The 24,013-nt window shown below is 44.6% G+C and overlaps 1 protein-coding gene across 1 annotated transcript; it reads left to right on the top strand.

Annotated features, from left to right (window-relative positions):
• Positions 1 to 4,635: 4,635 nt before the first annotated feature.
• Positions 4,636 to 8,700, top strand: LOC123079138 (ribose-phosphate pyrophosphokinase 3, chloroplastic). Its single transcript, XM_044501820.1, has 7 exons — positions 4,636 to 5,263; positions 5,962 to 6,277; positions 6,372 to 6,467; positions 6,566 to 6,634; positions 6,735 to 6,863; positions 7,027 to 7,126; positions 8,264 to 8,700. The coding sequence occupies exons 1-7, from the start codon at positions 4,884 to 4,886 to the stop codon at positions 8,395 to 8,397; spliced, it is 1,224 nt and encodes a 407-aa protein (XP_044357755.1). The 5' UTR covers positions 4,636 to 4,883; the 3' UTR covers positions 8,398 to 8,700.
• Positions 8,701 to 24,013: the final 15,313 nt, after the last annotated feature.

Here is a 24,013-nt window from a genome sequence, read left to right as displayed (position 1 = left end):
GAACGCCATGGCCGTTGATGGGATAGCAGTATCGTTGCAGGAGGTGCTACTCCATGTACGAAGGGAGTACAAAGCTTGGCGCAATGCCGGTTTGATCAAGGAGAGAATATCACATGAAAACCAAGTTTCGGTGAAAATCGACGAAAATTACGTGGAAACGATGTATAGATCAATGGATAGATGGCACCATATCGATGAAACCGATGGGAGCTCTCAAGCCAAACTCAATCCAATTAGTGTCGGACCTGATTGACCCGGTGTCAAATCAATGGGATACGGAGCTCGTTCGGAGTACTTTCTACGCCCCGATGCGGCAGCTATTCTTGCCATGGCAAGACTGCGTGTGGGAGGGGCGGATGTGTGGGCATGGGCAAGAGAATAGTCAGGCCTCTTCACGGTCAGGTCGGCATACAGGCATGAGGTGCAAACTAAGCTACAGGTGACTGAGACAGTTGGCTCATCATCTGGTGAATCGGCCATGTGGAAGGCTTTGTGGAAAATCAATGTGCTTCCAAAGATCCGGGTGTTTTGGTGGCGCGTGCTAAAGAATCTCTTGCCGTCCTATGGCGAGCTTTAGAGGAGGCATATCAAGCAGCTACCAAATTGCCCGATGTGTGGACATGACAACGAAATGTTGTTTCACTCGTTGATGGAATGTGACCATGCAAGACGTTTTTGGGAGGCAGCAGAACGTTTCTTTGGTATTGATATACCACGACTACACCCTCATGGTCTCGAGATCTGTTAGATCAACGACTATACAAGAAGGAGGTGGCGGCTATTATGATTACCGTGATGTGGGCTGTGTGGCATTCCAGGAACAACTACACTCATGGTGAATTGGTGTATCAGCCGGTCAAATCAATGGTGATCATCGAAGAGATTATCAGGGCCCTTGAGATCCCCGAGAGGAAGAAGACCCAAGCTACTGCCCCCTCCCCCCCCCCCAGGTGGCTCCCACCGGAGGAGGAATGGATAAAGATCAACACCGATGGTGCTACGGATATGGGTCTAATACGTGGAGGAGCGGGCTTCATTGCTCGAGAACATCATGGAGCTCTCGTTAGAGCTGGAGGGTCACGATATGACGGGGTTACTGACCCGTTATCCATTGAGCTACTTGCATGCAGAGACGCGATCCTAATGGCACGTGACATGGGCCTTCAGCAAGTGGTGGTGGAGACGGACTGTCAAGAGACCAGCGGCTCTGGGAGGTACCTCAGAGGTCGACGTGTTTTCACCTCATTACGGAGATGAAGGAGATGTCTACTTTGTTTCAGGGATTTAGGCTACGGTTTGCGTGTCGCCAGACTAACATGGCGGCACACTGTCTAGCTAGGCACTCGTTAAAACTTTCTATTTTTATGCACTTGTATGACACAATCCCTGGGTGGCTGATAGATTGTTTGCAGTCAGACATGCTAGCGCCTAATGAATAAAGAGCCGGAGGATGTTTAGCTTAAAAAAACGATGTTTTGAAGTTTCCAAAAAAAATACGGGATGTTAAGAGTGTGATGTTATATTAGCATGTGAAATTCCCAAGTTCAAAAGCACTACCATTTACCCTAGAAAAAAAGTATTACGATTTACGAGGTATGAAAACAATAAAATCAATATTGAATAGTGCCGAGCAGTAAACATCACTATTTATTGTTGAATTTGTTCTTTTCATTGCTCGTAAAATGGTAATGTGTTTCAACTTGAAATTCCACATGGCAACAAAGCATCACCCTCTTAAACTCATGCTTTTTCTTAAGTTTTTTTTTTGAAACTGTCAAACATGGTTTCCACAAAGTTTTCTTAAGACTTGGTTCCCATGTGATATTCTCCCTTTTTATCAAGGGTGATGTGTTCTCTTGCAGGACGAGATGGAGGGTGGCGAGTAGTCTGCAGCGTGTATTCGGCTGGGGTGCATTGTGCATGCTTGGTCTGGGCGGCTGTAATGGCACTGTATGTGGTCTTCTACAAATCTGATGCGACTTCGAGGTCGCATTCTTGAAATAGTTAACTATAATTTTCGAGAAAGTACAACTCGAGTTTTGTGACTTGCATTTTGTCAGGAAAGTGCAACTTGGTGAAAAATTATATATGCAAATTACACTTTGTACTAAAGTAAAATCACACCTTTTTTCAAAATCTGCTAAGATAGTTTATGAGATATAGCAATACCTTAAAATTTTCCTATGAATTATCTTGGTATCCCTATCAGTTACTCTTTTTTGAAAAACTCTCACTGGGACTTCTTAGAAGGGAAATATTTAAAACACTTTGATGCCTACAAAAGGGAATCTTGTGTCCATGGGTGGTAGAAATATCCTACTAAATGATGTCCTTTCTAGCAGCTCCTCTTACCACATGTCCACGTTCTTGTTTAACAAGACCTTATTGAAAACTAGACAAGCCTAGAAGAAGATATTTTGTCAAGGATGCCATGTTGAGAAGAGATACTATCTAGTGAAACGGACTATAATTTGTCATCTAAAAATAAAGGAGGACTGGGGTTCTTACAAAGCAAAACACTGGCCTTTTGGTTAAATGGTGGTGGAAGTTAGAACATAGGGGATGTACTATTGCAAACTATTGTTTAAATAACATGCGGAAGCAAACTGTTGCATCTATTGGAACTAAATTTAATGATTCTTCTTGATGGAAAGCAATTTTGAAAGTGGCATTTTCTATACGACTCTGGCAACCTCGCCTAACTTTGGAAAGACGCAATCCTAGGGAAAACTCCTTTGTGTGACTCAACTCTATGACATTTGCAACTTTCAGGACCGTACTGTCCAAGATTTTAGAAATAAAGACATTTCCACCTTGTTTAGCAGGAGACTAACACCTGATTTGTTCGGTCAATTGGACAACCTCTACTCTTTTCTGGCTGATATACCTATTTTCCAGTGAGTAAGATGAAGTATATTGGGTATTGAATTTTTTTTACAAATCCTTCTTGGTCAAATCCATGTACAGACGGAAACGGAGGACTAAAATTCACTTTAAAAACTATTTTTTTGTGGAAACTTTTTCAAGATGTTGTGCTAACTAGAGATGCTACGAAAATAAGAAATTGGTTCGGAAACCCTACATACTTTTTCCTTTTTCCTGTGATATACTTGAAACATCTCAACATATTTTCTTTTGCTGCCCTGTAGCAGGAGCGGTTTGACGTAGAGGGGATCGGTTTCGGCACTGATGTCTATCCTAATAACATCGGGCAATTCTTTGCTTAACTTATTCTTTCCGACGGCAGGGAGGACGTTTCTATACTGTTGGTCTAACGGCTGTCACTTGGGCCAAGGACATGAATGTTCGGTTCATGGGTGTATATACACCATATATTTTAAAAAAGTAATTATATAAAAATTCAATATATTCTAAAAATATTCTTTAAATAAATTTGACTTTCCACTGTACTCGTAAAAAATTGCACGGAAAGAAAAAAACGTTGACTTTCGGGCAAAAAAGGGGCTTAAATAGTGTGAACAGTTTCTTGTATAGATCAATAAGCTTTTTTTTACCCCAAAGTCAACAGTAGTTTTTATTCCCGAAAATTTATATACTGATGCAAAAGAAAGTCAAGTTTATTCTAAAAAGTCTTCTAAACTTTTTTGACTTTTATTATTATTATTTTTCCATATCAGGTACCAAAGGGCATTTCCCCATTTGGAACACCTACAATAGAGCTACTTCCGAGAAGATGATGATCGGATCAAAACCCTCTTTGATGATATCTTTGCAAGCTGCAAGTCTTTATTTTCCTATGTACGTATCCAAAAAGCAGGGACATGCAGGCTTTGAATATCGGAGCAGAGCCATTGAAGGCAAACACTATGAACTTGATGAAGTTGTGGAGCCAGGACCTGCGACCTCTGCCTAATGCAAAGTTCACAACTTCAGTTTTACCGGATGGCTATCTTATCTTTTGCTGTTCTTGCCTACGGGTCCGATTGGAATGTCGTTTTTCAGCTGAATACAACCATCAAATATACCACATACAGAAAAAACCGGCAGACTTCAACTGCGTGCTTCGATGATCGTTTCCGAGCAGTAATCGTTCCACGGGTATCCTAGATTATCCTTGTATCCAACCTGTAAACAAAATGCCTCACCTATGACCGGTTTCCCCGGCCCTCGTATTTATCTCTCCATCAGAAATTTGTTGGAGGCAGGTAATATACAATTGTAGAGAGTTGCAAGGCTAGCAAAAAATCTAGTATTGTAAGCGCGATTTAAGTGGTCTCTCGATTGTGGTTTCTGAGCTTGCTTTGTGGTGTTAGGATTAGTGTTATCTGTGGTGCTACCTGATTTTTGGGTAGTGCGTAGTGGTGGCTTTTCTGATAGTGCTTTGAACTGTCTTCTTCCTCCTTCACGCCTTTTATACCAAAACTCTGATATTGTATTTGTAGGAGCATGTTATTTTATTTTTTTGCAATGAAAAGGGGATAATCCCGGTTAAAAAAGACAATATACCATAAAATGAGAAGAAACCATTAGATAATCGGAATCACACTCTTTTTTTAGGGAATCACACTTGTTATGTTTTTTTTTCGAATCCTATTAACATAACAACAGAAAAATGACGTTTCGGATCCTTATCGGCTGACCACACCGCACCAGCACTCCGGCGGGCACACGCCGTCCTCCCCGGTCGCGAGTCCGCCCTGGACCGCACCTACCCAAACGAGACGACCCACCGTCCGCCGCCGGTGCGCCCACGCCGCTCTCCTCTGACCTCTGTCCAACCCCGACAATTCTCTCCCACGGTAAACAAACACGCGCAGTACATAAACTACCGCGCGCACCTGCACCCCCTCGGCCTGTTCACCTGCCACATCAGAACCAGTCCTCCCCCTCCCGGCGCGCGTGACAGGCGAGGCAGACCGAAGATGGCAACGGCAGCCTCCGCCTCCGCCTCCCCCGCCGCTCTCCGCGCCAAAACCCCAGCCCCGGGCGCGCACCCCAGCCCGAAATCCAGCCTCGCATTCCCGTGGCCTTCCCCGGGAGCCTCCGCCTCCGCCTCCGCCGCTGCCTCCGGCAGGCTCCACGCCAGCCTCCACCTCGGCGGGGTCCGCGGCGTCGGCACCGCCAACGGCACCGGCCTCCACGTGCTGCACCCCGACGTCAAGCCGCTGGCCGTGCCCAAGATGGCCGGCGGCGCCGGGGCACAGAAGAGCATCCTGCTCTACCACTGCGAGGAGATGAGGGATCTCGCCCAGCAGGTGGCCGCCCGGAACGACGACATCGAGCTCTGCACCATCTCCTGGAGGTCCCACCCGAGCTCCCTCTTCACTTCTAGTACTGCGTTGCTCTGTTTTTCTCTTTAATTGGGTGTTTGAATTTTATTTGGTGCCTCCGGAATATCGGATTCTCTGGGCACACAATTTGAGCCCCAAGCTTTCAATCTGTCGGAGGGAAGTCTCTCGATTGGCGCAGTTCAATTCAGGGAAAATTGGCAGATGTGATGATTTTGGCGTCGGCTCGTTTAAACTTGCAGAGTGCATCAGGATGACATTTCTTCCCCAAACTGATGGGAAAATCATGTTATGCAAAAATACCCAAAGTGGGTGGAAAGTGGAAACATTCTGAAGACATCTCAATTGATAATTCATGGAGGGGATCTAACTCAATTACTGTCCAGTAGGCACTTGAGAGAACAGAAGCATGTTACCCACTTATCGTCTAGCAACTGATACTACAATTCGCGTAGAAACTGTACTTACTTTCACAAACGCCTGTCATGGCCCAAAAACTGATTTAGTAGCATATACGTGATTGCTCATGGGCACCATCACGGGACGTAGATTTGATAGTGTAAATCATCGCAATGTTCTGATCATGGTAATTTAGGAGTAGGCAGGAACGAGGACTTTTTTACTTTTAAATTTGTCTCTGCAGCAACTTATTTAATGTTAGTAGAAGTACGCCAAACTTCTCTCTCCTGTTAACTTCTGCTCAATTTTTCAGGAAGTTTCCGGATGGATTCCCAGATTTGTTCATACCAAATGCGCAGAACATTCGTGGGCGACATGTTGCTTTCTTAGCATCATTCAGCTCGCCTGGTGTCATATTTGAGCAAATATCGATTATATATAATCTGCCAAAGCTGTTCATTGCTTCATTTACTTTGATACTGCCATTTTTCCCAACTGGGACTTCCGAGCGTATGGAAGACGAAGGAGATGTCGCAACCGCCTTTACACTTGCTAGAAGCTTGTCACACATACCAATATCCAGAGGTGGACCCACCAGTTTAGTGATTTTTGATATTCATGCTTTGCAGGTAAGTGAAATTCGTCCATATCATCCAGTTGAGTTCTTCACCTGTTCCTTTAAAAAAATTAATACGTGTAAACTTGTGTTCAACAATACATCAGGAGAGATTCTACTTTGGAGACGCAATCTTACCATGTTTCGAGAGTGGCATCCCCTTGTTGAAAAGTAGGCTTCAGGAGCTACCTGATTCTGATAATGTGAGTACGCCCGAGTCCCAAGTAAATGAAGAAAAACAGGTTTTAATTTACAGTGTTATATGGTATCAGTCTGATACACTCCTTAATATGTTTTTCAGATAGCCATAGCTTTTCCAGATGACGGCGCATGGAAGCGCTTCTATAAGCAACTTCAACATTTTCCTATGGTAAATATGCTCTGTCCAAATACCTCTAAACACCAATGGAATTGTCATTCTTACCTATTTATTGAATAATGACTTGTTTCCGCAAAATGTCTTGAAATAGATTATATGCAACAAAGTTAGAGAAGGTGATCAAAGAATTGTGCGTATAAAAGAAGGAGATGCTAGAGGCCGTCATGTTGTTATAGTGGATGACTTAGTGCAGTCTGGTGGTACTTTGATTGAATGCCAGGTAATGAAATTTGTTTATGGCTTAAAATCTCCTTTTATTGTGGTGATTAATTGTGGATCTTCAACTCATGTGTCCTTGTGGTTGAATAAATTTATTTCTCAATTATGTATTTTTTACCATACTTCATCAAGAGTGTAAGCTGATGCTCTAGTTTCCTGTGCAGAAAGTGTTGGCTGCTCATGGAGCAGCAAAGGTTAGTGCGTACGTGACACATGGCATTTTCCCCAACAAATCATGGGAGAAATTTAAGCCTGATAATGGAGGTATGTACCCGTCATTAGCTTCATAATATTAGCATGCTAAAAGGTTTCCCTTAATAATAATAATAATAATAATAATAATAATAATAATATTCTCTTTATTGCTCCTGAATCAGAGATTCAGAGGGAATTAATATGATTATGGACAAGTTTGTTTCTTTCTCAGCTGATACCCTTTCAATAGCATGTGACCGAATTAGAACAGCTGGTCAAATTGGTTGGCAAACCTGTGTTTCTCTTTTTTCTTAGCTTTTTCACTGTCAAACCTTTCACCTACCATACATCTTTGACTGAGCAACTGAATTATTGACTTTTCCAAGGAGTTTACATATGAAATGTCCTTCGCCCTAGAGGGAAAACCATTTTTCTCTTCTTTTTGCCAAGGCAACTTCTAGCTGCAAACTTGTCCAACTTTTGGCTGGCATGGGATGAAATCCTAAAGATATGAAAGAAAGAAGGCTTCCAGTTCCTACAGCGACACATAAAATCTCATGATTTTCCTTGCATCCTACTTTCTTGTTAATGCAATGGAGCTGCATCATGTTTTCAACTCCAATGTTATGTATCTTTTTGTCCAAAGTGGGCAAAAGCTGGAGTGGCAAAAACAAGGTTTTCCCTTTTGTCCTAACACCTTGAGACACCAATTTGGAGAACCCACTTTTGACTGTTCACACAAATAACTGTCTTATAAGGTTTCAACTCCAATGTTATATTCTTCACATCCTAATTCACCATTGAGGCAATTAGGATGCATCGTTCCCCGTAACCTTTCCTTATGCAAGTAAAATCATCTGTTCAAAACACTTTGTGTGAAGCACTACCCAAGGAAAGCTTTGTGGTTCGATGCATTGAAAGTTATTTACAAGCCTGAGAAGCGACCAATAGCCCAGAGTACAATGCTTCATTTGTCCTGGCAAGCGGGCCAGATGCAGAACTTAAACCGTGGAAGAGGGTCTTGTGGTAGGACTTAAAAATACTGAGCGTGCCCATACTTACCTCTGTGTACATGACGATGGTGGAAGCACCTTTGCGCAAATGGAATTTCAAGAGCTTTTGCTAGTTCAGCACTTTTGTGTTAAAAATAAATTTTCTGCATTTTCTTGATTATACTTACCAACTTGGTCATTGTAAAAATTTCAGAGGGTCCGGAGCATGCCCTGAGCCACTTTTGGATTACCGACTCGTGCCCTCTCACTGTTGAAGCGGTCAAGGACAGGCGGCCGTTTGAAATTCTCAGCCTGGCAGATTCTATTGCTTCCGCTCTTCAGATTTAGCAAGCTGATTTGGTCTGCTCGCTCGGCTGCGATATTGTTTAGTTCATTTTTCTAGCACATCTCCTCCCCACCTTTTTTTGCAGTAGTTTCTTTTGCCTTGGATATTGTTTAGTTCATCTTTTAATCTTTATTATTCCCGAGAAACCTCAGATCCTACATCTTCAGTTCTTCACCTTAGGGAAGCGTTCAATGGATTGTTGGGACCGCAAAAACATTTCTAGGATAGTATGCCTAATAACTTGGCAGGACAAGCCAAGTGAGTCACATGTTTGCTATATATAAATAAAAAATCAAATAAGTTTATCTGGCTTGTATTCTTGCATACTTTTCTTCCGATTTATGTCATATTTATGGTGGCTGATTCCGGTGGTAAGAAGGATTTCGCAAGTGCCTGCCAGTGCTGTTGCCATGCTGCCGCAGTGCCGCTACATGTGGGATGTTTGCTCGTCGACTCTAACACTTGGTGTCAGGATCTTAGCGGGATTTGGATTGATAAGGATAGTCCTTGGCTTCCCCTTCCTCAAGCATTGGGTTATATGACCCCCCCCCCCCCCCCCCCCCCCCTGCGGTTAAACAATTTTACATCGCAGATAAGACTGTCTGCCAAAGGATAACTGAACTTAAATCGCTTTGGCTTCCTTCCAGTTGACGGGAAAGTTCTGAGCCGTTGCGACGCGATGGATGAATCTAAATCGTCGAGTCATCATAACCGAAATTGTGTTTCACTTTATGCCTTCTCCCCTGTTTCACTGGCTTTGGAAACTCCGCTGGCGGACAGCTACCTTCTACTCCCTCCTTTCTGGTTACAAGGTTTATCTCAACTCTTTTGATTTTCCAATTTAGAGGGCTCATCTCCATCTCATTTTTAGTTTTCAATGCGCATTGAATCTTTGCATGCAAGAATAAAAAAAACACATATAATGTTCCTACTCAACTAGTGGCTAAGCTGCATGATACATTCCTCCACTCACAAAATGCCTTGCTAGATGAGATTTGAGTCCTATAAAATGGTGCACATGGGAGTAGCTCGTAGGCTCACCTGTTTGAGCCATTATCATGGCGCACATGATTCGCTCGTGGGATGGCACAAACATGTAGGAATTGTGGGCAGTGCATATATTTGGCTATGGGCCGGGCCAGGCCGGGCCTGAAAAAGCCCACGGCAGAAAACTGAGGCCCAGGCCCTCCCAGGCCCTACCATTGGGCCTACTTTTCAAGCCCAAGCCCGGCCCATCTGGTAAAAAGCCCTGAAAAGCCCTTAGGGCTTAGGGCCGTGGGCCGGGCCTCTTCCTTAAAATGCCAATATGCCAAGCCCAAGCCCGTTCAGGCCCTGCTGGTGGGCTCAAAACTCAGGCCCAAGCCCGGCCCATGGGCAAGCCCATCAGGCCTAGGCCCTGGATTTTAGGGCCGGGCCTGGGTGGGCCGACAGGGCCGGGCCTGAGATGGCCAGGACTAGCAGTGCACCATCTCTCTCATGCGCGCCTGTGTGTGTGAGAGAGAGGAGAGAGAGCTCGAGAGACGAGAGGAGCTCTAGTGAGCTGATTTCCGGGAAACAATTGGCATTAGAGCCACGTTTCGGCGGGCATGTCGAGCGACAGAGGACATCGGAGGATTGCCTCGTCTGGCTCTAAGACACCGCCGCCGTAGCAGAGGCAATGCTCACCGAGCCGCGGGCGCGGCAGGATGAAGCGCAAACGGTGGTGGTGGCGGCTAGATCGTGGTGCACGAGGTGGTGCGTGCACTACTAGAATCTGCAGATAGCCCTATGTAACGCCCACGATGCGGCTATATCTCCCACGTGTCGAGGCACGACTTAGAGGCATAACCGCATAGTGGTTTTGTCGCAAGAAGGGTCATCTTCACACAATCCCATGTAATGAACAAGAATGGGATAAAGAGTTAGCTTACAATCGCCACTTCACACAATACATAAATAAATATCATACATCATCCAAAATACAATCATATAGACCGACTACGGTCAAGATCCAAATGAAAATAAGACAACCCCAAATGCTAGATCCCCGATCGTCCCAATTGGGCTCCACTACTGATCATCAGGAAAAGACACATAGTAACGACCACGTTCCTCGTCGAACTCCCACTTGAGATCGACCCCATCATCTGCACTGGCATCGTCGGCACCTGCAACTGTTTTGGTAGAATCTGTGAGTCACGGGGACTCAGCAATCTCACACCCGCGAGATCAAGACTATTTAAGCTTATAGGAAAGGGTGGTGCAAAGAGGTGGAGCTGCAGCGGCAAAAGCATATATGGTGGCTAACTTGCGCAAAAGAGAGCGAGAAGAGAAGCAACGGAACGGACGTCATCTAGCAATGACCAAGAAGTGATCCTGAACACCTACTTACGTTATGCATAACACAGACCGTGTTCACTTCCCGGACTCCGCCGAGAAGAGACCATCACGGCTACACACGCAGTTGATGTATTTTAATTGGGGTCAAGTGACAAGTTCTCTACAACCGGACATTAACAAATTCCCATCTGCCTCATAACCGCGGGCACGGCTTTTGAAAGATAATACCCTGCAGGGGTGTCCCAACTTAGCCCATCATAAGCTCTCACGGTCAACGAAGGATAAACCTTCTCCCGGAAAGACCCGGTCAGTCTCGGAATCCCGGTTTACAAGACATCTCGACGATGGTAAAACAAGACCAGCAAAGCCCCCGAATGTGCCGACAAATCCCGATAGGAGCTGCACATATCTCGTTCTCAGGGCACAACGGATGAGCCAGACGTGGGGTTGGCATAGACCCTGGTTGCCCAGGGGGCGCCGGACATCGCTCGGTTTGGGCCAGCACTCGAAGGAGCACCGGTCCGGGGGTTTAAAATAAAGATGACCCTCGGGCTCGCGAAAACCCGGGGGAAAAGGCTTAGGCGGCAAATGGTAAAACCAAAGTTGGGCCTTGCTGGAGGAGTTTTATTCAAGGCGAACTGTCAAGGGGGTCCCATAAATCACCCGACCGCGTAAGGAACGCAAACTCAAGGAACATAATCCCGGTATAACAGTAACTAGGGCGGCAAGAGTGGAACAAAACACCAGGCATAAGGCCGAGCCTTCCACCCTTTACCAAATATATATAGATGCATTAACTAAATAAGAGATATTGTGATATCCCAACATATCCATGTTCCAACATGGAGCAAACTTCAACTTCACCTGCAACTAGCAACGCTATAAGAAGGGCTGAGCAAAAGCGGTAACATAGCCAAACAACGGTTTGCTAGGAAAGGATGGTTAGAGGCTGACATGGAAAAATGGGAGACATGATATAGCAAGTGATAGGTAGCGGAGCATGGCAATAGAGCAAACAACTAGCAAAGCAAAGATAGAAGTGATTTCGAGGGGTGGTCATCTTGCCTGCAAGGTTCTCAGAGTTGTCGAAAGCTTGATCCTCGTAAGCGTACTCAACAGGTTCCTCGTTCACGAACTCGTCTCCTGGCTCTACCCAGGACAAGAACACAAACAAGCGGAACCACAATCAACAACGAGAAATGCACAAGCAACATGATGCAAAACATGTATGATATGCAAGATATGATATGCGATGCATATGCGTGCTCCGGAAGGAAAATGATGAACATGGCAGTAACTTGGCAAACCAAGCATGCCACTGGAAAGATGAGATGATTTCGGTCGAAATCGATATAAAGATCACTGGAATCGGATGCACGGTTTGCAAATGGCAAGCAAAACAAGAATGACACGAATCTGCGATTAACAGCATGATAGCACTTAAAATGCAACAAGCAACAATGCTACAGCACTCCAACATAGCAACAAAGAACATGGAAGTAATCTACAGGAGATGCTTGACAAAAGATGAACACTGAGCTACGGCTAGTTCACAACATATCAAGCTCAAACAAGCATGGTAAAAGTGCAAAAGATAACAGGATCACAGACTTAGTGAAAAACTGGACATGGCAGAAAACAGCATCAGGTAGCAATGTTCAGAGCACGAAATCAACATGCTACAGAAACTTAACATAGCAAAACAAGGCATGGTAGTGTTCTACTAAATGCATATGACAAAAGTCCCTTACTGACCATAAGCCAAAAAGGATCAGAAGATATGATGGAAAGCATGTAAACATAGCAAGTTTCGTTATCAGGTTCCAGACTTAGTAGAAAACAGAGCATGGCAGAAATAATAATATGTAGGCCTCTTTGTGAGCTTGATGCACTCACTACAGAGAAATGCATGACAAACCAAGCATACCTACAGCAAGATGGCATGTTTATGAAGCTAACCATGGCAAGAACAATTGCATAGCATGTATGGATCAACTACAATAAGCTTGGCAAAATTGCATATCATGTTAAGAATCTGCCAGAAATATTTTATAGCAATAGTAGAGCAAGATTGAGTCATGCTATGGCACTCCATAATTGCAAACAATTACAGGAATGGATCAATTACAACTATAGCTACAAAACATCCTTACTGAACATCTCCAAAATATGCATGGATCTCTCTGTAGCATCAAGTTTACAAGGCAACAAAATAACAGCAGACAAAAACTTAGAGAAATCACTAAGTCCCTGAAATCAGAAACATTACGGGGCCTACTTTGCATGCTTGTGCTAGTCACCACAGAGATCACAAAAATACATGGCATACACCCTTGGAAAGATGGCATGGCATACTTCAAAACACATGTAGAGCTCATGCTCATAAGATGCACAGATTAAATGATGCAAAAATGACAAATCTCCAAGTTCCGATAAGAACCAGAGAATAACAGCAACTAGCCCTCTTCCAACAGAGATTTGAGCATCAAGATGACCCCTAATGAACATGGTGCAATTGAACAAAATGTAGAGCATCATGAGACGAACAATTTGACATATTACACGCGCGAATCGGAGCTACATGCATAAAGTTATGGCATCACGAACAGAGGCACATACTGAGAAAATTCCAACACTTGGAGAAAAATAGGGGGGGGGGCGAGAAGTCAACGCTACAGTGACTGGATCCCGATCGATCGGATCTGGCGCGAGTCCTCACCGGAGAAGAGGGCGGAGCTGGCGATGGCGACCGACGCCGGAGGTGAAGGGGAGGCCGGAGGGCGCGGGGCAGAGGGGTGGCGCCGGCGGGGAAGGCCGCGGGCGGCGGAGCTCCGTGCGGCGCCGGACCGGCGACGGCGGCAACGGCGAGGCGCGAGGCGGCGCACGGCGAGGCAGGAGGCGAGGAGGCGGCGGCGCTTGGCGGCGGCGGGCGCGGCTCGGCCGCGGGCGACGGCGCGGGCCGGGAGGGCCGCGGGCAGGCCCCGGCGGGCGGCGCGGTACGGGCGGCGGCGGGCCACGTGGCGGCGGCCGACGCGCGGGAATTTTGTCTGGCGCCGGGCGGACGTGTCCGGCGCGCGGAGGGACGAAGCTAGGGTTTGGACTGAGATTGGTATTTCGGGATGCCCACATATAAATAGGTAGAGGGAGCTAGGAGGCTCCAAATGAGGTGCGGTTTTCGCCCACACGATCGTGATCGAACGACCTAGAGCATGGAAGGGAGTTTGGTGGGTTTTGGGCTGGTTTTAGAGGGGGTTTTTGCTGGACACTTAAATGGACATTGCGGAAGCCCGGTTAACCGTTGGAGTACCAAACGACCTCCAAATGGAACGAAACTTGACCGGTAGTCTCCGGGTGGTATATTAAGGCCACTAGACAAGCCTCGGTCCATTCCGAAAAAGTTTGACACCCGCACACGAAAGAAAACAAGAGGGGTGCACCGGAGGAGATAGGAGCGCCGGATTGGAAAACGGACAACGGGGAAAATGCTCGGATGCATGAGACGAACACGTATGCAAATGCAATGCACATGATGACATGATATGAAAATGCATGACATGACAAAATACAAAACGAAAGACAAAACCCGACAACGGAGGGAAAATCATGACACATAGCCGGAAATGGCAAGAGTCGGAGTTACAAATATGGCAAGTTACATGCGGGGTGTTACACCCTAGGGCTGAAATGATTCCTTAGAGTTAGAAAGGACACCCTAAGGACATAAAGTTTCACGTGACTCCGGCGGCAGCACCAACCTCTCCTTCCCAGTGCTCATTCGCACCAACTACGACGACTTTTGGTCCTTCCAGACAGCTTTTTTGGTGACTTATTTTTTATTAGGCATAGATGAGCTTTCGATTTTCTCTAGATTTTTTCCTTGGTCCTGAAAAAACAGTTTCTCGTTTGGCTCATTTTGGTCCCTCGGGACATCTTTTCCGGCACTCCCCCTCCCCCCCTTCTAGTTGCAATCTTGCAAAATAAAATGAAAAGGGAGGTAAGAATGGTGATATATATAATATGTAAAACATAGTTATAATTGAGCAATTTGTGATAAGAAATGATGATGCAAAATGGCCGTATCATGGGTCACATGGGCCCCACATCCCCATCGTGGCTGCAAGTTTCACACACATCCTTCATTCCGATAAGTTATGATACTTACCGAAAAAGGCTTTCGACTCGCTTTATATATAAAGCAATGATCAACCATAGCCCAAGTACAAACGCACCCCACGACAACGCACGCACACACCCAAGGCGGGATACATAGGCGCTGAGTGCAGCAACACCACCCTAACACTATAAAAGCAATCGGGGTCCTCCCTCGTGAACACGCCACTGCAAAGAGATGAAGCCATATATGACGAACCGTTTGCTCCAAGGCGGCGCCTTCAAGAAGGTTACGACTCCAACACGCCGCCACTGCCCAGCCCGAGGATTAGAGTTTTCCCTGGAGTAGCATGATGACCGATGAGAGCCGCGACGACGCCTTCAAGAAGGGAACGCGCTACGCTGTCGTCGGTCCATCCAAAGATAGAACATGTTTTCACCCCGGCCAACACTCATGCCACCAAACGCCATAGCCCGACCACCATGCTGCCTACACGACCATGGTCACTGGGCTACCACCACCAGGACCGCCGCCCCGGCATCCAAGACCTTGACGCCACTTCACCCAAGACATGTCGCTACCCCAACTAAAGAGACGAGTGGAAAGGCCTTGCCTTTCACACCCCTGGGCGGCCCCAGCGCTGAGACCCTATAGGCCGGCCAAAACTGGCCTCCGTCGACCCGTCCTGTTGCACCGGGCGTGAGACGAGCTCGGTCCTGCAATCGGGCGCGAGATGAGCTCGGTCCTGCTGCCGGGCGCGAGACAAGTTTGGTCCTGCTGCCGGGCGCGAGATGAACTCAGTCCCGCAACACCGGGCGCGAGACGAGCACTGGACCACAACTAGGAGAAGGCCAGCCCTTCGACATGGGTAACGCTCGGACGACGAGGAGAGGGGTCGAAGCCGTAACAGACCGCTCACCGACGAACCGACGCTAGAGATATCCAACCGCCGCCGTGAGCCAACCCAGACCACCGCTAAAAGTGCAACTAATCCCCGGGTGGTTTTGGTAATTCATAACAACATATAGCCCATTGAACTAATATCCATTCAAGTTGATTATTTCAGAAAGTTCAACGATTGGCATGTCATGGACTAGAGGTGTGGACCCCTCAAAATGCTAAGGACAAATATTGGCAAAAGCTCAAGACTCTACATTTCTATTTTAGTGATCCAAGATCACATTGAGTCCATAGGAAAAGTCAATACTATTAAAAGGGGATGAGGTGTTGCTTAATGATCTACTTGCTCAAAATGCTTAGTGACATGCTCCAAAGCCATCAACCACTTTCTCAAATCCAAATATGTCCTAAACCTAAAGTCAAACTCGGCCCCACCGATTTGATCTATCCGACGCCTTCGAGTTTCTTCCACATAGCCATAGCCAGAAACCCTAATCAGTTCGGTCTCAGCGATAGGGATTTCGGTCTCATCGAGATGGGATTGCAAACTCTCTGTTTCCCTTCGTAACATTTCGGTCTCACCGAAATGAGCGATCGGTCCCACCGAGTTCGCAATGCAAATTCTCTGTTTCCCTTTCGTAATGTTTCGGTCTTACCGAAAGGAGCGATCGGTCCCACCGAGTTTTCCTGACCAACTCTCTATTTGCTGATTGCTGAAAATTGGTATCACCGAGTTCATGCAATCGGTCCCACCGAGATGAGGTTTTGCCCTAACCCTAGCGCATCGGTCCCACCGAGTTGATCATGTCGGTCCCATCGAGAATCCTAACGTTCACATTTTGAACTGAATCAGTCTCACCCAGTTCACCTATTCGGTCTGACCGAGTTGGGTCAAATGTGTGTAACGGTTAGATTTTGTGTGGAGGCTATATATACCCCTCCACCCCCTTCTCTATTCAAGAGAGAGCCATCAGAACATGCCTACACTTCCACTACTCATTTTCTGAGAGAGAACCACCTACTCATGTGTTGAGACCAAGACATTCCAAACCAACCACAAGAATCTTGATCTCTAGCCTTCCCCAAGTTGCTTTCCACTCAAATTATCTTTCCACCATAGCCAAATATGTGTGAGAGAGTTGAGTGTTGGGGAGACTATCATTTGAAGCACAAGAGCAAGGAGTTCATCATCAACACACCATCTATTACCTTTTGGAGAGTGGTGTATCCTAGATTGGTTAGGTGTCACTTGGGAGCCTCCGTCAAGATTGTGGAGTTGAACCAAGGAGTTTGTAAGGGCAAGGAGATCACCTACTTCGTGAAGATCTACCCAAGTGAGGCAAGTCCTTCGTGGGCGATGGCCATGGTGGGATAGACAAGGTTGCTTCTTTGTGGACCCTTCGTGGGTGGAGCCCTCCGTGGACTCGCGCAACCGTTACCCTTCATGGGTTGAAGTCTCCATCAACGTGGACGTACGATAGCACCACCTATCGGAACCACGCCAAAAATCTTCGTGTCTACATTGCGTTTGACTTCTCCAAACCCTTCCCTTTACCTTCATATGTAATGTTTTACTTTCCGCTGCTATATTCTTAGAATTGCATGTGTAGGTTGATTGCTTGACTTGTGCTAAGTTGCTAAAATATGCCAAGACTTAAAATTGGGAAAAGGCTAGATTTTTATTTGGTCAAGTAGTCTAATCACCCCCACTCTAGACCTACTTTCGATCCTACAAGTGGTATCAGAGCTTTGGTCTCCATTTGCCTTTATTTCCATAGCTTTGGTGATCATAGCCTTAGTTTCACAACCTAGGAGAGTATGGCGTCTAGCGAGGGAAATTACCACCGTAGAGGTCCTTACTTTGATGGTACTAATTTTGCTAGTTGGAAGCATAAGATGAAAATGCATATTCTTGGACATAACCCCGTCGTTTGGGCTATTGTGTGTATTGGCTTGCAAGGTGAATTCTTCGAAGATGGAAGAGAACCGAATCGTGAAGCGACCGCGGAAGAATTGAAGATGTTGCAATACAATGCTCAAGCTTGCGATATTCTTTTCAACGGGTTGTGCCCCGAAGAATTCAACAAAATCAGCCATCTTGAGAATGCAAAGGAAATTTGGGATGCTTTGGTTGATATGCACGAAGGTACCGAGTCCGTCAAGGAATCCAAATTGGACGTGCTTTAAAGTCAACTTGACAAGTTCAAAATGAAGGATGGTGAAGGAGTCGCTGAAATGTACTCTAGGCTTGCTCTCAGCACAAATGAGATTGCCGGCTTAGGAAGTGAAGAGATGACCGACAGATTCATCATCAAGAAGATCCTAAGAGCCTTGGATGCAAAATATGATACCGTGTGCACCTTGATCCAAATGATGCCCAATTACAAAGATCTCAAGCCAACGGAAGTCATTGGTAGAATTGTTGCTCATGAGATGTCACTCAAGGATAAGGAAGAGCTTCACAACAAGTCTAGTGGTGCTTACAAAGCTACATGTGATGCTCCTACAACATCAAGTGAGAAACAAGCCTTCAATGAAGAATTGAGCCTATGGTGAAGAACTTCAACAAGTTCTACAAGAGTAGAAGCAAAGAGAGAAGTTCCAAGTCAAGGTCCTACAATGACAAAAGATCTTCTAGTCGTGATCGCAATTGCTACAATTGTGGAAGACCTGGACACTACTCTAGTGAGTGTACGGCTCCCTACAAAAGAAGAGAAGACTCACCTAAACGGAGAAGTAAAAGAGAGGAATCACCACCAAGAGAGACAAGGAGTGGAAATGATCGTTATGAACGGAGACCCTCTCGCAGAAACAAGGATTCAGAAAGGAAGTGCAAGTCATCAAAGAGCTACACAAGACGAAGACATCGAGCTCATGTTAATGAATGGGTATCCGGTTCCGACTCCGACAACTACTCCGAGAGAAGCTATCACTCTGACTCCGAATATACTCAAGATGAAGGTGTTGCCGGTCTTGCACTTGTGTCATCCAACTCCTACGACATATTTGATTCACCAAATGAAGGGATTGGAAGATGCTTCATGGCTAAAGGCCCCAAGGTATCACACCCCGAGTATGTTGATTTCAATAGTGATGAAGATGATTTGCTAGGTGATGATGATTTACTTGTTGACAACTCTAGTGATGAAAACAATGATGAAATCGCTATTAATCATGCTAATCAAGATGAAACGAATAACAATGATAAGAAGGAGATTGAGCGTCTAACTAAAGAACTAAACACTCTTAAGTTAGCTCATGAAACTACTTTAGAGGATCATCGAGAGCTTTTAAAGACTCATGAGAAGCTACGCTTTGAAAAGTTCAATCTAGAGCAAGAGCATGGGTTCTTAAAAGCAATCAATGATGATCTTCGTAACAAAAATTCTTCTTACATTGCCGAGCGTTTACTCTTGTCTACTTACATGCCACAAGTAAAATCTAGCAACAAGAGCAAGAAAGATTCTTCTTCTAGTAGTAACAACAATCATGTTAAATCTAATGTTGTTGCTTCTAGTAGTTCTCTTGTTTCCACTAATGATTCTTGATGACCCACAAGATATGGGATCAATTGTAGCCTTTTCGATAAGTAAGAGTGTCGAACCCAACGAGGAGCAGAAGGAAATGACAAGTGGTTCTCAGCAAGGTAATGTCTGCAAGTGCTAAAATTGTAAGTAATAGAGTCGTTTGATAGCAAGATAATTTGTAACGAGCAAGTAACGATAGTAGTAAAAAAAGTGCAACAAGGTAGCCCAATCCTTTTGAGGCAAAGGACAGGCCAAAATGGTCTGTTATAATAAGCAAAGCGTTCTTGAGGGTACACGGGAATTTCATCTAGTCACTTTCATCATGTTGGTTCGATTCGTGTTCGCTACTTTGATAATTTAATATGTGGGTGGACCGGTGCTTAGGTGCTGTTCCTACTTGAACAAACCTCCTATTTATGATTAACCCCCTCGCAAGCATCTGCAACTACGAGAAAAGTATTAAGAATAAATTCTAACCATAGCATTAAACTTTTGGATCCAATGGGTCCCTTACGGAATAGCGCATAAACTAGGGTTTCAGCTTCTGTCACTCTCGCAACCCATCATCTAATAACTACTCCACAATGCATTCCCTTAGGCCCAAATATGGTGAAGTGTCATGTAGTCGACGTTCACATGACACCACTAAGGGAATCACAACATACATCCTATCAAAATATCGAACACATATCAAGTTCACATAATTACTTGCAACAAGATTTCTCCCGTGACCTCAAGAACAAAAGTAACTACTCACAATTGATAATCATGCTCAAGATCAGAGGGGTATTAAATAGCATAATGGATCTGAACATATAATCTTCCACCAAATAAACCATATAGTAATCAACTACAAGATGTAATCAACACTACTAGTCACCCACAAGCACCAATCTAGAGTTTCGGTACAAAGATTGAACACAAGAGATGAACTAGGGTTTGAGAGGAGATGGTGCTTTTGAAGATGTTGATGGAGATTGCCATCCCCAAGATGGGAGAGTTGTTGGTGATGATGATGACGATGATTTCCCCCTCCGGGAGGGAAGTTCCCCCGGTGGAATCGCTCTGCCGGAGGGCAAAAGTGCTCCTGCCCAAGTTTCGCCTCGAGACGGCGGCGCTCCATCCCGAAAGTCCTCTCCTCATTTTTTTAGGTCAAAATAACTTATATACCAGAAGATGGGCAGCAGTGGTGGGCTGGGCTGAGCACAACCCACCAGGGCGCGCCCGGGGGGCTAGGCGCGCCTTGGTGTCTTGTGCTCACCAGGTGGCTCCCCTCCGATAGTTATTTGCTCCAGTATTTTTTATTTATTCCATAAAAAATCCTCGTGAAGTTTCAGCTCATTTGGAGTTGTGCAGAATAGGTGGCCTGACATAGCTTTTCTAGGTCCAGATTTCCAGCTGCCGGAATTCTCCCTCTTTGTGTGAACCTTGCGTATTATGAGAGAAAAGGCATTATAATTACTCCAAAAAGCATTATTATGCATAAAAATATTAAAAATAACAGTGGGTAAACATGATGCAAAATGGACGTATCAACTCCCCCAAGCTTAGACCTCGCTTGTCCTCAAGCGAAAACCGAAATCGAAAAACATGTCCACATGCTTAGAGAGAGAGAGAGAGGTGTCGATAAAACAAAATACAGACATAGAAGCATCATGTAGATTATTATAACAGCAACAAACTTAAATGTAAAACATTATTATAGAACTTTATCATAGACTTCTCATGAATAAGTAACAATTCATTACACTATCTAAGTATAAAGCATAAACTCTATTGGAAACCAACAAACTATGTTCTCAGTCAACTTTGCAACTACAATTCATCATCTTTTCAGGAAGGGTCACGTATCGGAGCCTTTAGGCAAGTCCACATACTCAACCATCATATAGTCTTCTATGATTGCTAACACTCACCGCATACACATGAGCAAAACATTTCAACCGGACACATAGAAAGATAGGGGCTTAAAGTTTCGCCTCCCAATGTATTCACCTCAAGGGTGATGTCAACAATAATAACTTGTGCTACCCACACATCCAACTAGATATATGTGCCTCGATCTTTCCTCACCACATGATGCTTGCCAAAATAGAAAATAAAAAGGAAAAGAGAGAAGAACTTTGACTCTTGCATGAAAGTAAATGCGTAAAAGTAAAAGATAGGCCCTTCGCAAAGGGAAGCAGAGGTTTCCATGCGCTTTTTGTTTGCATGCTCAACCCCTTAGTGCAAAAGAACGTCACGTTATATTGCCCCTTATGATAGAAACCTTTATTATGCAGTCTGTCGCTTTTATTCTTTGCTATCACAAGTTCGTACAACGCTCAATTTTCTCTTACACTAAATGATCTAACACTTTTAGAAGCAATTTTTGTTGCCTTATTGCACCGATGACAACTTACTTGAAGGATCTTACTCAATCCTTAGGTAGGTATGGTGAACTCTTGAAAATAAGATTTGAGTTTAAGGGTTTTTGGATGCACAAGTAGTATCTCTACTTAGTGCGGAATTTTTGGCTAGCAAAGATGGGGAGCAAGCACCACATGTTGAAGGATCTATGACAATATAACTTCTATGTGAATATGAACAAACATAAATCATTACGTTGTCTTCCTTGTCCAACGTCAACAATTTTGGCATATAATATTTTGATGGGGGCTCACAATCACAAAAGATTTCCAGGATAGTGTATTTGCATGTGAATCTTCTCTTCCCTTATTAATTCTTTCATGAGTTGCATCATTGACCAATGCTATGTTTGTCAATCTTCAATAAATTTTTCTAATTATACTTTTCCTTATGTGATGTCATTACTTACCATAAGATTAGCATATGATCTTTTTCATTTCTTTCCTTTATTTTTATTGCAACATGAAAATAAAGAAAGCAAAACTCAAACTAACTTTATTATATATCTCGCACACAATTACAAGGATAGATCACTAAGAAAACTCTCGAAAAGAAGGAATCGAACTAAACTTTTATTCATCCAAAGCAAAAGATAACTATGGATCGAACTAAGATAAGTAAAGGCAAAAGATAGTGGGGGTGATATGATACCGGGGCACCTCCCCCAAGCTTGACGTAAGCCAAGGGGAGTGCCCATACCCGATACTCAATTTTCTTTTGGTGATGAAGAAGGAGGTGGTGGTGATGATGAAGTAGAGATCTTGTCCTCAGGTTTCCATGGCAGAGGTCCACCATCATAAGAGGAGGAATGAGTCTCACAGGTCCTGCAACTGGCAGCCAAACTCATACCTTTAAACCTCGCCTCATATTGAAAGACTTGGTTTTGGAGATCGTAGATCTGGCTTTGGAGGAAGTTGATTTGCTCGTTGAAGGTGAAAACGATGTCCTTCATGGACTTGCCATCCACCTTGAGATCACGGGTAAACTCCATGATCATGAGGTTATTGGCATTGAGTCCACGCTCCACCATCCCTTTGCTCTGGAAGACCTCCTGCTCCATAGCTTCAAGCCTGGCCTCCATGGTTCCCGTCCCCTTGGGACCTTGCACATCACGGATGTGAAGCACCCCCTCATGCATCTGGATGACCTGAGGGTGCTGCACCACCTCCCGCAAATATGGGTTGATGACGTTCTTGAAGAACTTGTCCTTGGAGGAGCTTGAAGCGGCCATGGTAGATGGGATCTGTCAGATAACAGCAAGGAAAAGAAAACAGAAGATTTCTCTGTGATACGGTGGTCAATAGGTTCGGGGGGCATGTAAAGATTTTTTTATATTGGAAAACAAGCAAATGGAAGAAAAACGGAGTCCGGAAGGTACCCCAGGCGGGCACAACCCACCTGGGCACGCCCTGGTGTCTTGTGCCCACCAGGGTCACCTTCCTGGTAGTTTCTTATTTTCCTAATTTTTGTAATATTCCAAAATGGACAAAAAATATTTTTGCATATTTTTTGGAGTCCGTTTACTTACCGTATCACGTACCTCCTCTTTTTCACGATTCTGGAGTGTTCCGGAAGGTTTCTTTTATGTGTTCTTCCGGTGTCACCGTTTGGATAATATTGCTTTCAACATTAATGGGCGTACCTGAGATATAATGTTTTATTCGTTGCCCATTAACAACCTTCGGGTTAGTACCTTCGGCATTATTTATTTTGATAGCTCCAGATCGATAAACCTCCTCGATAACATAGGGTCCTTCCCATTTGGAGAAGAGTTTTCCTGCAAAGAATCTAAAACGAGAGTTGTACAGAAGAACATATTTTCCAACTTTGAACTCACGCTTTTGGATTCTTTTATCTTGCCATCTTTTAACTTTTTCTTTAAACAACTTGGCATTTTCATAAGCTTGGGTTCTCCATTCATCTAATGAGCTAATATAAAATAACCTCTTTTCACCAGCAAGTTCGAAATCATAGTTGAGTTCTTTAATTGCCCAGTAAGCTTTATGTTCCAACTCAAGAGGCAAATGACAAGCTTTTCCATAAACCATTTTATAAGGAGACATACCCATAGGATTTTTATATGTTGTTCTATAAGCCCAAAGTGCATCATCTAATTTCTTAGACCAATTCTTCCGGGACCTATTGACAGTCTTTTGCAAAATTAATTTTATTTCTCTATTGCTAAGTTCAACTTGACCACTAGACTGAGGATGATAGGGTGATGCAATTCTATGGTTAACATCATACTTGGCAAGCATTTTACGGAAAGCACCATGAATAAAGTGTGAACCACCATTAGTCATTAAATATCTAGGGACTCCAAACCTTGGGAAAATTAACTTCTTTGAGCAT

The sequence above is a fragment of the Triticum aestivum genome, chromosome 3D (assembly GCF_018294505.1).
Source record: "Triticum aestivum cultivar Chinese Spring chromosome 3D, IWGSC CS RefSeq v2.1, whole genome shotgun sequence".
Classification (NCBI taxonomy): Eukaryota; Viridiplantae; Streptophyta; class Magnoliopsida; order Poales; family Poaceae; genus Triticum; species Triticum aestivum.
The sequence above is the reverse complement of the archived record's forward strand: the minus strand, read 5'-3'. Positions and strand labels throughout refer to the sequence as shown.